The sequence below is a fragment of the Lissotriton helveticus genome, chromosome 3_1 (assembly GCF_964261635.1).
Source record: "Lissotriton helveticus chromosome 3_1, aLisHel1.1, whole genome shotgun sequence".
Classification (NCBI taxonomy): domain Eukaryota; kingdom Metazoa; phylum Chordata; class Amphibia; order Caudata; family Salamandridae; genus Lissotriton; species Lissotriton helveticus.
Window position 1 is genome coordinate 2068934108 of NC_136061.1, and position 14422 is coordinate 2068948529.

The 14422-nt window shown below is 44.1% G+C and overlaps 1 protein-coding gene and 1 long non-coding RNA gene across 2 annotated transcripts in view; one reads left to right on the forward strand and one right to left on the reverse strand.

Moving 5' to 3' along the window:
• The window catches only part of ABHD2 (abhydrolase domain containing 2, acylglycerol lipase), a 420974-nt gene that overhangs the window by 279113 nt on the left and 127439 nt on the right, over positions 1–14422 (forward strand). Inside the window, exon 7 of the mRNA XM_078683196.1 lies at positions 12943–13053. Within this exon, the coding sequence (XP_078539322.1) occupies positions 12943–13053 (111 nt within the window). The remainder of the gene's footprint in view (positions 1–12942; positions 13054–14422) is intronic.
• Positions 1–14422, reverse strand: part of LOC144824102 (uncharacterized) — a 367849-nt gene that overhangs the window by 170472 nt on the left and 182955 nt on the right. The window lies entirely within an intron of this gene.

The following is a 14422-nucleotide window of genomic DNA, read 5'->3' on the forward strand; positions in this document are numbered from 1 at the left end:
CCTGACCCCCTAGACCTGGTCAGGGGGTCCCACAAGGACCCCCAAGGCCCAAAAAAAAAATAATTCCGAAAAATCGTGGGGTACGCGTACCGGTACGTGTACCTCCATTTTTTTACAAGAAAAAAAAAAAAGATTTGGGGGCCTTGTAGAAACACTCTGACCCCCCTAGGGCTGTTCAGGGGGTCCCATACGGATATTAACATATATAAATGTTATCCGGTAATAGAATTAGCATTTAAAAAACCTTGTGAGTTCACTGAAAAAAACATAGGTTTCACACCAGTTATAGTTAGGAATTAGCATTTAAAAAACCTATGAAATTCTCTGAAAAAAACCATAGGTTTCACACCAGTTATAGTTAGGAATTAGCATTTAAAAAACCTATTAAATACACTGAGAAAACCATAGGTTTGACACCAGTTATAGTTAGCTGAACATTTTACTCATACACACACACACCCCACACACATACCCCCACATACACACACCCCACACACACCCCTCCCACACCCACCCCCACACATACCTCACACACCCACACCTCCACCCACACCCAAACACCCCACACACCCACACCTTACACACCCACACCCCCACCTACACCCACACACCCCTACCCACACACACCTCACTCCTCCCCCACACACACCTCACTCCCCCCCACACACACACCTCACTCCCCCCCACACACACACACCTCACAGACACACCCCACACATCCCCCACACACCTCACAGACACACCCCACACATCCCCCACACACCTCACAGACACACCCCACACATCCCCCCCCACACACACACCCACACACACACATTCCTCACACACACATACACACCCCTACACACACACCCACACACACACCCACACACACACCCACACACACACACACCCACACACACACCCACACACACACCCACACACACTCCCCACACACACTCCCCACACACACACACCCATCCCCCCCCACACACACCACACAAACACACTTATTTTTTTTTCTTTTTTGAGGGGGTGCCCCACACCCACCCCCACCCCACACCCACCCCCCACATACACCCCCCACACATAACTCATACACCCACACCTCCACCCACACCCAAACACCCCACACACCCACACCTTACACACCCACACCCCCACCTACACCCACACACACCCACACACACCTCACCCCCCCACACACACACCTCACCCCCCCACACACACACCTCACCCCCCCACACACACACCTCACCCCCCCACACACACACCTCACCCCCCACACACACACCTCACAGACACACCCCACACATCCCCCACACACACCTCGCCCCTTCCCCACACACACACACACACCTCTGACACACACCTCACACACACCACACACACCTCACACACACACACACACACACACACACACACCCACCCACACACACACTCCTCTCACACCCACACCCCATCCCCACACACACCCCACACACTCACACCCACCCACCCATCCTACACACACACCCCACACACACACACCCACCCATCCTACACACACACTCCTCTCACACCCACACCCCCCCCACACCCCCACACACACACCACACACACACACCCCCACCTACACCCACACACACCTCACTCCCCCCACACACACCTCAGACACACCCCACACATCCCCCACACACACCTCACCCCCACGCACCCCACACACACACACCACATACACACACACACCTCACACACACACCTCACACACACACACCCACACCCACACACACATTCCTCACCCCCACACACCCCCCCACGCGCGCACACACACACACACACCACACACACACTCATTAATTTTTTTCTTTTTTTGAGGGGGTGCCCCACACACATACCCCGACACACACCCCCCCACCCCCCCACACACCCCCCACCATACCTCATACACCCACACCTCCACCCAAACACCCCACACACCCACACACACACCATACACCCCCACACCCCACCTACACCCACACACACCTCACTCCCCCCCCACACACACACACACCTCACAGACACACCCCACACATCCCCCACACACACCTCACCCCCCCACACCCCCCCCACATACACACATACACACACACACATACACACACACACCACACACACACACACCTCACACACACCACACACACACCACACACACACACACCTCACACACACACACACACCTCACACAAACACACACACCTCACACAAACACACACCCACACCCACATTCCTCACCCCCACACACACACCCACACCCCCCCCACACACACACACACCCACACACACACACACACACCCCCACACACACACACCCACACACCCACACACCCCACACACACACCCACACATCCTACACACACACACCCCACACACATACACCCCCCCACACACCCCCTCCCACCCCCCGCCCACACACACACCACTCACACACACACACTCATTATTTTTTTATTTTTTTTAGGGGGGGGGGTGCGTGCCCCGGTACACGTATCGGTACACATACCGGTACGCGTACCCTGGAGAAAAAAAGAAAGACAGAGTTTTTTTAAAATGTAGCATTTTTATATAAATTGGAGGTAGTTCTGAAAAGAACTGTTTTTTATTCTTATTGTTGTTTTATATTTTTTTATTGTTTTTTTGTACCCCGTGACTTTAAAAAAATATATATATATATATATTTTTTTTTCCTTGGGGGTCCTTGTGGGACCCCCTGAGCAGGCCTAGGGGGTCAGGGTGTTTCTACTCTGGCCCCTTTGTGAGTTTCACACCTTTGTTTCACTGCTTTCTTGTGCCTTGGTTCGAACAAGGCACAAGATGGCTGCCAGGGACACCCAGTATGCAAGGGGAATTAGTTCCCCCTTTTCAAACATGCACGGGGGCTGCGTTGCAGAGAGGTGTAAAAAAGGGTGTGGCCTCATTACACCTCTATGCAATGCAGGCATCTGGCGCATACTGGAGGCTCCTGTTGGGCTAGTTGGCCCCCAGGGACCCCCATTATGCAAGGAGAATTAGTTCCCCCTCTGCAAACGCGCCAGGAGGCTGCGTTGCAGAGAGGTGTAACAAGGGGCATAGCCTCATTACACCTCTGCAATGCAGCCCCCTGGCGCATACTGGAGGTTCCAGGTGGGCTAGTTGGCCCCCAGGGGCCCCCAGTATGCAGGGGAAATGAGTTCCCCCCCTCTTCAAACATGCACGGGGGCTGCATTGCAGAGAGGTGTAAAAAGGGCCGTGGCTTAATTACACCTCTCTGCAATGCAGTCCCCTGGTGCATACTGGAGATTCCTGGTGGGCTTTCAGGTCTTCTATAGTTAGGAATTAGCATTTAAAAAACCTTGCAAATTCAATGAAAAAACCATAGGTTTTAGGCCTTATATAGTTAGGAATTAGCATTTAAAAAACCTTGCAAATTCACTGAAAAAAACCATAGGTTTCAGGCCTTATATAGTTAGGAATTAGCATTTAAAAAACCTTTGAAAGTCACTGAAAAAACCATAGGTTTCAGGCCTGTTAGGAATTAGCATTTAAAAAAACCTTGCAAATTCACTGAAAAAAACCATAGGTTTCAGGCCTTATATAGTTAGGAATTAGCATTTAAAAAACCTTGCAAATTCAATGAAAAAACCATAGGTTTTAGGCCTTATATAGTTAGGAATTAGCATTTAAAAAGCCTTGCAAATTCACTGAAAAAAACATAGGTTTCAGGCCTTATATAGTTAGGAATTAGGCACAAGAAAGCAGAAAAACAAACGTGTAGAACACAAAAAGGGGGCAGGGTAGAAACACCATGACCCCCTACGGCTGCTCAGGTGGTCCCACTAGGATATTAATATATTTAAACGTTATCCGCTAATAGAATTAGCATTTAAAAAACCTTTGAAATTCACTGAAAAAACCATAGGTTTCAGGCCTTGTATAGTTAGGAATTAGCATTTAAAAAAACCTTTGAAATTCACTGAAAAAAACCATAGGTTTCAGGAGTTATATAGTTAGGAATTAGCTTTTACAAAACCTTTGAAATTCACTCAAAAAACTAAGTTTTAGTGGTGTTATAGTTAGCTGAACATTTTACTCATACAAAACCATTGAAATTGCTCCTATATAGTTAGTTGTACTAAGTATATATCGCGCACCCGCAATCCACTGCTGATGATGTCACATATTAGATCATTCATGACATGGTCAGTGACATCACTGATGACATCTCAAATGACATCACTGATGACATCACTGATGACATCATCCACGTGACAATCATATACACCTTTTCATACACTATTACAATTTTTCATCACTCTTTGTAAAATACAGAGTATCATATTTAAATCCATTGTCACAGCAATACAAGTATCTAAAAATCCACTCAGTGATTCATACATGTATACACGCATCTAATCCCTTACCTATGGATTCACTCATACATGCTGTCAATGAACAATAGAACACTATCAAAAATACTTATACATCTATATCGACATTAAACAATAGCACGCATCCTATTCACATATGAAGTCATCCTACTCACTTATGCAAACAATGGATCATACTTACATATTTACTTAGCAAAACACTTATACAAACACCACTTCTATTCATTTAGTTAGTAAGTCATACTTAGTGAATTATAAAATCATTATTACAAGTATACAGTTATCCATACAGTCACTCACACAATCATTGTGTCTTATGTATACTTATTTATATACAACTACTGACACAGTGCCTTTTATTTTTCCAGTTTGTTGGACCTGTACCTTTGAGAAATATATTTGCTCATCACCACACCCATAAAGAGATTCCCTCACCCAAACTGTTAGAACATGTAGTTTTAACTTCATATATCTACTGAATAAACTATTCACACATCTTTGGACAGTCACACACCCTCCACCGAACCACACACACTTTCACACTCCCATACAAATACTCAGTTAACTAATCAATAACTAATATAGACTTTCACATAGCTAGTAACCAACTGTAGAATCAGTTTACACAACAACTGACAAAGTGATACAGATATTCACACAGTTTAGTCACTATCCACTATATTTAGTATGACATTATAAATTGGTCAAGTAAACAGTCAATTACACTGCTACTAAATCCTCCATCCAAATATTTATTTATATATCCACTCATTCTTCAATGCAAATTGCTATATATATAATGCATATTTAAATAACGAAGCAAGCCACATTCACTGGATGATGTCATCAGTGATGTCATCAGTGATGTCACTGACCATGTCATGAATGATCTAATATGTGACATCATCAGCAGTGGATTGCGGGTGCGCGATATATACTTAGTACAACTAACTATATAGGAGCAATTTCAATGGTTTTGTAGGAGTAAAATGTCCAGCTAACTATAACACCACTAAAACTTATAGTTTTTTGAGTGTATTTCAAAGGTTTTGTAAAAGCTAATTTCTAACTATATAACTCCTGAAACCTATGTATATATAATATAATAATCTTTATTCGGAATTTCAAAGTTAGAAATCCATAAAAGCATGGTAACACATAATAAAACAATTATATATGTAAAAAAGTACAGAGTGATTACATGTGACAGGTAAGTTCCACATCTGACTTATAAAAAACATTAATTTATTTAAGGAATTCACTTTAGAGATTTTTTCTGTGTCTGTGTATACACTTCAGAAAATTAAGCACACGGTAACAGGTAGCTTCAGTGTCCAAAAGCTGTAAACACAGCATGGCAGGGCGACATTGTCTGAGACCCCAGGATTTTAATAAAGTCAATAGCCAAACCTTGCGATGTTCGTGATAAAACTTGCAAAACAAGACCGTATGCAAGGTAGTTTGTGTTGACTTTTCGTCACAGGGGCATAAGGGTGGATTCGGATCCCAAACGTTTGCTGTTGGAAAAGCTACCAGTCTGTGAAACAAGTTTAATCTGAATCTTGTCAGTAGGAAACGGTCGAACATGCCGATATTAAGATTCAAATAGGGCTGAATTAAAAGAGTAGATTGGACCATTATCGCATTAATGCTTCAGATTGTAATCTCAGATTTTCCAAATGTCCCAGGGCTAATGCTTTTAATTGTTTCTTTGTAAGTTCTCTGATTTTTTCAGGATTTGAATAATATTGCTCTGCCCCAAGGTCAATGCAAAAATTCCTGATATAGGCTAACCATTTGATTTTTAAAGCGTGATCTAATGTCATAGCGTCTGCCACTATCCTCTTGGTTAGGTCATTTTTTTCCGAGGTCCAGATACGGCGCCATGAAAGTAGCGGTTGGATTTTTGCAAGGTCCTCGATGTGTGGGACGCCTAGTTCAGCGTGGCAAGCATAAGTTGAGGATCGCTTTGGGGCCATCAGAAGGAACCTTAAAAAGTTATTTTCTGCTATTTGCAAGGAAGTGACGTCCGTGTGACCCCATAGACTTGCTCCATACAGGGCTGTCGGTATGCATTTGGCCCTATATATCGCTAACAATTCCACGGGCGGTCGTTTTCCCAGTTTTTGTGAGAAAGTCACCAGTGCCGCTAGTGCTCTTTTGAAACAGTGTTTCCTCGCTTCCACTGCCTTTTTCCAGGACAATTTGTTATCTATTGTGATTCCCAGATAGCAGTATTCAGTTGCAGAGTCTATTTTTTGTTTATTGAGGGTAATGTTTTTCAGATGTTTTCTCCCAGCACCTGCCGTCATCACAAACGTCTTTTTCACGTTTATGTGAAGATCTAGAGTAGCCATAAACTGAGAATACCTGTTAAGGGTCTTTTGGAGTTCGCAGGGAGTCCGTGCCAGGAGGACAGCGTCGTCTGCGTAGAGCAGAGCGGGAATCGGGCGTTGTTTTGCCTGTGGGAGGTCCCGGGCACCCTTCAAAAGCTCAACCTCCAAGTTGTTAGTATAGAGGGAGAAAAGGAAAGGCGCCAGGACACAACCCTGTCTGACTCCACGCTCCACTCTGAAGGACGCTGTCAGCTCTCCCTTGGTGCCAAAACGGACTCTAGCAGAGGGGTTGGAGTACAGTTCCCTTAGAAAATTCAGGAGTGGCGGATCTACCCCCATTTGGGCTAAGAGGGACCACAATTTGGTGTGAGAAACACAGTCAAACGCCGCGGACAAGTCCACGTAAATCATATAAAGTTTATCCTTTTTGGCGTGTATATGTTTTCCAATGATCACAGAAAGGTTTAGGGCTTGCTCCACAGTTCCAAAACCCTCTCTAAAGCCAAATTGTAGATCAGACAGTATGCCTCTCTCCCCCACCCAGTCCTGAAGTCGCTCCAGGATCACCCTTCCTGCCATCTTTCCCAATGAGTCCAACAAGGATATTGGCCGGTAGCACGCAGGGTCCTGGCGATTACCCTTCTTGAATATTGGTACCATGACGGACCTTGTCCAGGACTCCAGGATTCCTTTCTTTGCCGCTGCCGTGCACACCCTGGTAATGATCGGGGCCCAGAGATCTGTATTGTGCTTGAAGAAGTCGGCCGGGACTCCGTCCGGGCCTGGCGCTTTTCCATTTTTACTTGAGTTCAGGGCCAAAAGGATCTCGGAGATTTCAAAGTCTATTTGGATAGGGTAGAGAGGAGTTTTTAAATTCTCATCTTCAATTTCTTGCTCGGAGGATGGTTTTTGGAAGATTTTTGAGAAGTTTGATACCCATTCTGACTCTATCGCAACTTCAATTTTTGGATTTGTGTCGTCAGCCAAAAAAGGGGTTCTTATTACTCTCCAGAAGGCCTGGCTATTTTTTTCCTGTGCACTGACGTGGAGTTCATCCCATAAAGCTTGCTTTATTTCCGCTTTTCTCTTTTTTCTGATTGTAAGATATTCCTTTCTTAAAGCAGATATGGTATGAGGATCCCTTTCATCTTTGTTTAGTGCTAGTTTAAGTTTAGAGTGCGCCTGAGAACATTCTTGATTAAACCATCCCTTTAAACGAAGTGGTCCAGCTTTATGTTTTGCTGTGAGTAGGGACTTTGTTTTTTCCAAGATTTGAGCAAAGCTATTAAGAAGTTCCTCATCTTCTACCAGTGTATCTAAACATTTCTTGATTTGGGGGTATACTGATTTTATCAGGTCTTTGGTGATTTCCTCTGGGTTTATCTTCCCCCCACTTTAATGAGTACCCATTTAATTGGCTCTGGTTTATATTGTCCTGGGTCAGTGCACTAGCTATCGTCGTAGGGAGAGATTGTTGATGATTTAAAATAATTTCCATTGTGAGAATAGCGTGATCGCTATGAGTATTGGGTATGACTTCAAAGGCATTTACTCTGGGTTGTAGACTAGCTGATATTATAATGTAATCAACCGTAGTACTAAAACCTCTACCTATATAGGTCGGTTCTAATAAACTAGTTCTGTGATCCGGGATGTTTGCTATTTGGAGGTCCAGATCTGATAGGAGATCGTTCATTATTCCACCCACATTATTGTGAGAAAAATGGATAAGAGAATCACCTTCCTCTGTCACCATACCAGGACATTTTTGCTCTGGTTGGATACATTGATGTAGATTGAAATCTCCTGCCCATATTATAGACAATACACCCCTTGCTCCATGCTTCTGTCTGAGGGTAGTTAATTTTTCGTAAAGGTGGGCCAAAACTCTCTGGAGCTGTATTTCCTCGAGATTATTATAAAAGTTAATGAGGACTTCAAACTCATTTTTTGATAAAGAGAGACCAATGATCTGGAAATTAGGCTCCAGTTCGATGATGTTTATTTTTATGTTTTGGATGGTGTTAGCTATGTGGATATTTAGTCCGCCCTTTGGTCTACCCTTTTGTCCCCCCAGTGCAGGGGAAAAATATGTCTTGTACCCCTGCAGATGTAGTACTGATTGTGACCATGTCTCCTGTAAGCAGACTATTTGGTGTCTGTGTACATGGTGCATGAGGGTCCCATCCTCCAGCTTTGGTCGTAATCCCGCGGTGTTCCAGGAGATCACGCTCAAAGTTGAGGGATTACTTTCGAGGGCATTGTCTATTTGTAGATTGTTGGGAATGGCTAGATCTTCAGGGATTAAGAGGTTATCTGGGATTAGCGGGATAGCTGGAGTTTTAGAGGTCTGTTCTTCTGGCTGTGGTGGTCAGTCGACACACTCTAAGCCACTATACATATTTGTTAGTGGTAATCCATTCCAGCCGTCCCAGCGTGGGGGTTCTCTATATTTTCTCCACTGTTCTTGCCCTCTCCATTCGTCCCTATCTCTGCCTCGATAACGGGGGCCTACTGTGTACCAGGGTCCCTCCATTTGCGAGGGACCGTCTTGAAATGTGGGTGGATAAAAGAAGGAGAGACGTTTTACTCCTACCCCCCCCTTTGGAGTTTGGTCCTCTCCTGAACAGATGTGTTCCACTATTCTTGGGTCCTCGAAAGTAATTAGGACACAGTCCCCCTGTATTGTTTTTTTGCCATGGCCGACCCATGGGGCTCTTCTGATCATCAGAATTCTAGTGGAGCAGTAGGGGGGTGGTGATGGACAGTTTATGGTGAGCCAGTGTTGTATCTTGTTTTTTAATGACCAATTTGGTTCGTATTTTTGGTCCGTCAACTCTGGTACACCAGTCAATATAGCAACAAAGGGACTTGCTTCTGGTGGAAGTGTTACTGGTCGTATTACTGGCCGTATTTCGCCCTGTTGTTGTCTTTCCCTCGGTCGATATATTTGGGATTGTTTAATTGGTGGTTGCTTATTTTTTGTGGCTATGATAGTGCCATTACCGGGGGTGCTATTTTTTCCTGACGAAGTTGTTGAGGCTAAGGTGTCTGGTGCTTTGTTCTTAGTTGGTATTGTGACTGAGGGTTTCGGGGCTGTGGTGGATACAGGTAGCAAGTTTTCCCCTTGGGCAACAGGGATTATATTTACCGGTCTCAGTGCCCCGGGTTTTTGTACTTTTTGTGAATCTTGTACGTGATTTAAGGCAGAATTAACTTTCAACGACGCTGAGAGTTCGACTACGGCTTTTACTAGTTTTGCCAGGGTGTCTTGAACGGGTGAAAGGAATTTGTGTAGGAGATTTCCAATTTCTTCCAGCAGATCTGGATTGTAATTACAATCAATTTCGTTTGGTGGGGAGCCCTCAGATGCTATCACTAGATTCGTGGTAGGTGAGGTGTCATGATGTATACTCACAATGTGCCTACTCTGGTTAGCCAGCAGGGGGGGACTAAGTGTGTTTCGTATTTCCTCTGTTGTGGATGGAGTTTGTTTTCTCATTGGTGTTTCATTTGTCGCTACATGATTCTTTCTCTTTTTTATAGCTCCATCCCTCCTCCCTCTTGCCTGTCTTGCCTCTTCTGGTGTAGGGTGTAGATTTAGGTCAGGAGTTTTTTCTAGGTCAGCTATTAGTTGAGATTCTGAGAGTTGCGACACCGATAAATCAACTATATTTGGGAGGCTCTGCCTGTTGTTAGTTCCGCCCTCACTGTATCGTTGACCATTGGTTGAAACTGGCGTTCTAGCGGTAGCTAGATGACCCAGTGAGGATCGCCGGGCCTCCAGGAGGTCTTGGGATACTCTCCGCTCTATGAGTGAAATACTCTGATCTATAAAGGTGTTAGCCTTTATTAGAAAACTATCTATGGGGCCAGTTAATTGTCCTTTTTTTGCTGCAGTCTTGCTTCTGCTTCCCCTTGGAGACATGTTTGTACAAGTGGGGATATTTAAAAAAGATTTTTGAAGGTAGGAGTTAGGGGGGTAGCCCAGCCCGGCTCTGTCCGGCCTCTAACGGCCTAAAACTGCCCGCTCTTTGCCCAGTCTTAGCCCCGGGATGTGCCCCGCGCGCGTCCCGCGATGCGTGTCACTGGGCTTCTTGATATAGTCTAGGGTGAAGAGGGGGCATGGCACTGGGAGGGGGCGTGGCTCACCCGGGAAGAGGACACAGCTGTGGATGTTGTAGGCTGGTCCTCGCAGTCCCGGGGCCGCGCCTCTCGCCTCCTCTGCGGCCTCGCTGCTGACTCCTCCTCACACTGGCAAGATAATGGGCTGGAAACAGTTAGCAGCTACTCCTGTAGCACGGTCAAAGTATTAGCAAAAAGACTCCTCTGCACGAGCGGCTCCCGCGAAGCGGGGGCCGCGAGGAGTGAAGAGCGCTTTGGTGGGGGCGGGCACTGGGAGGGGGCGCGGCTCACCTGGGAAGAGGACACAGCTGTGGATGTTGTAGGCTGGTCCTCGCAGTCCCGGGGCCGCGCCTCTCGCCTCCTCTGCGGCCTCGCTGCTGACTCCTCCTCACACTGGCAAGATAATGGGCTGGAAACAGTTAGCAGCTACTCCTGTAGCACGGTCAAAGTATTAGCAAAAAGACTCCTCTGCTCTATGATTTTTTCAGTGAATATATATATATGTATATATCTCTATCATTGCCCTGTAGTTGCAAGCTTAAATGTCTTTATGCATAATTATAGCATTCTTAGTATGTTATTGCATATGCTTTCTATACACATGTTTATGTTACAAATATCGTCTTCCAAGCATTATTTGGGTACTGCTATCTACTCTGATTCAGGCATGTGAATCTATGAAAGACACCCCAATACTGGAGAAGAACAATAGTTACTTACCTGTAATCTGTGGTTCTCCAGTATTGGTGTCTTTCATAGATTCACATGCAACCCGCCCACCTCCCCTCAGAGGCTGGTTTATGCTCTTATCTCTTGGTTACACTCTTGTGTGAGAAAACGGCGACGGGTAATGATTCAGGAATGTGAATCTATTAAAGACACCAATACTGGAGAACCACAGATTAGAGGTAAGTAACTAACTATTGTTCATTTTCAACTTGTGAATCAGTTACATGGGTCCAACTAGTGTAGCCACTGTTCATGCCAAACTTTGTTGTTTCACAAGTACTAAAATATGGACTGTGTACAAATAAATTACCTAGACCGCTTGAGAAATAAGTGCATGCAAAGAAGTGATATGCACCAAGCCATTGTCGGAAGCTTGACATTATTTGCTGCAAATGGTTGGCTGTCTACAGAAATTTTTTCTACTTAAATATATGCATAATTGTTCTATAAATTAATATAGTTTTTTTTAAAGGGTTTTTGTTTATATATTTAACTCCCATAGTAGATCTTTCTGCACCCAGGAGGGCCACCGGAGTAAACCTCTTTCTCCCTACTACACCCATGTGTGTTGATCTAAAACAACTTTGCCTCAGGAGTGTAAAATATAATTTATGTTGTCGTCAAAGACAAATCTGTTGTGACTGGCCATTGAGGATTGGTTGCCTGAAGTTAGCTGATTGACTGTACTTGGGACATGACTACATTTGAAAAAATCAAAACACTTTGTTGTTTGTATGTCTAGACATTCATTTATTAGTCATGATGATTGTATACTACTGTATACCAAATGAGTAAACCTTCTGCTTTGCAAATTCTACATGCAGACCTAATTTCACGTGGTCTGTCTATTATCTAGGAGCTTTCTTAGGGTGTTGTGTTTGCCACAATTTCCTGTTTCCCTCTTTATTTCACATACACATGAAACAAGAGCGATATGATGATGATAAGATGATGTAGGATTTTGGTTGTTAAAATGTCTTTGTTTACCCATGTTCTTGTAATTTCCAAACCTAATTGTTAAAATAAAGTTAAATATCCATGTAGGTGCGTCACAATAAATGAGCAGGCAAATAAGTTTTCAATCTCGCTCACAGTTATGAATATTTATAAATATTTTTCACTATGCCATAGTTGGTTATTTTCACATATTTTCTTTAAAACAAAAATTAGTTTCCTAGAACCGCTCAGGGGACAGGTCTGGTCTCGTTCAATAACTTTTGTAATGTCAGTTTTTCCAAGGTACTGTATGCCAATGGATTATTTGCAACCTAAGTCGTAGCACAAAATGTTACTGTTCTCTTCAAAATCCCCAGCTATCTCCCATCTAAGAAAGAACACTAGGAACTGATTGCAGAAGAGAAATGATTATTTGTCTTTTCTTTTAGAGATATTCTCTTTGGAGAAAGCAATGGGCAGATGCAAAACCTTAATGATGCAGACTTAAGCCGCCTTTACACTGCAACGTCTTTGACGCAGATCGATGACAATATCATGAGGTATGTCCAATAAGGAGGGGTGACAAGCCTTGGCAAAAGTTATTTGTGTCATTTTAATCAACGATATGGCGCCATTTATATGCCCCTCAAGAGGTAAGTTCTGAAAGTGCTGATAAACCATAATTGACTAGAATGTGGCCATATTACCAGAACACCGTAACTCCCCATGTGACTAACATTCTATGGCAAATCGATCCTTACAAAAGTACAGGTTACACCCCTTTGCCAAATTTGATCTTGAAAACAAATACACAAATGATTAAAATATTTTAGTCATTCACAAACCTAGACTCATATAAATTATAATTTAAATGGAAAAGTTGGGGCTGTTCTAAATACTACTGAAGTTACCCATTGTCTATACTACAATCTGTTTGAGGCATTTTCACTGTTCCCTCGAATAAACACCAACTTCATTTTCAGCCTCCAGTTTCAAATTCCTTAACTCTTACGGAACGTTTTGAAATGTTCAATCTTAAATTCTCCTTCTTTATTTATGTTCCTTTTTTAAATCAGTTAATATTCAATTATCTGATAGAGACTTATAGCCACAGATTCCTCACCTTAGAATGCTCCCTATGTCATGGTAGGTTTTACCATTTGGCTCAGCGCGGCGTACAGCAATGACTACCACAGAGAGTGACGTGCGCTGTGCCTATATAGAAGCCACCCCATAGCGCTGACCTCAGTTCCTTCCGTTCCGGTCCATCAGTGCGGAACCAGATTTATCTCCCCACAGTCCTTTTTGTGAATTGACTTTACCTTTTTATTGACAACTAGTATGCCTTTTTGTATTTTTTCCTTAAGTCCCCGAAAAAAATCTACAGGGTTCAAACCTTGTATCACGTATCATCGACCCCCTACCTGATGTGTCTGTGGTTACTGGAGAGGGACTAAGACTGTGTAGTGTGCGAAGTGCAAGACAATAAACCTTAAGGCCATCCACAAACGTTTAGCTGCTCTGCGCTGCCCAAGGTCCCATTCATGAGGGTGTTCTTGAGACCGCTCCCGTAGTTGCTCGCGTCAGTCCTCGTTTCACTCCAAGACTATTTCTGATAGGTCCCACAAGAAGTTCAAGCACTCTTCGATTTCTGCAAGTCACTTCCATTCTTTGGAGGACACGAGGGAACAACTCCATCAAATCCCAGATTCGCTTGTAAGTGGTCCCTGTGCAGCCAGAGCCAGAAACTGGATCCGCTCCTTGCTTCACTGAATTTCCTGGCACCAGAGCGACCCAAAACCCCTCTCACCTTCCAAAATTTTAGGAACTTTTAGGAGGCAATGGACCTAATTTTTGGGCTCCTTCCTGTCCCACGTGTTAGGAAGGGCCTTTGACTGTAGCTAGACCGGCAGGTTTTCACTTCATGCC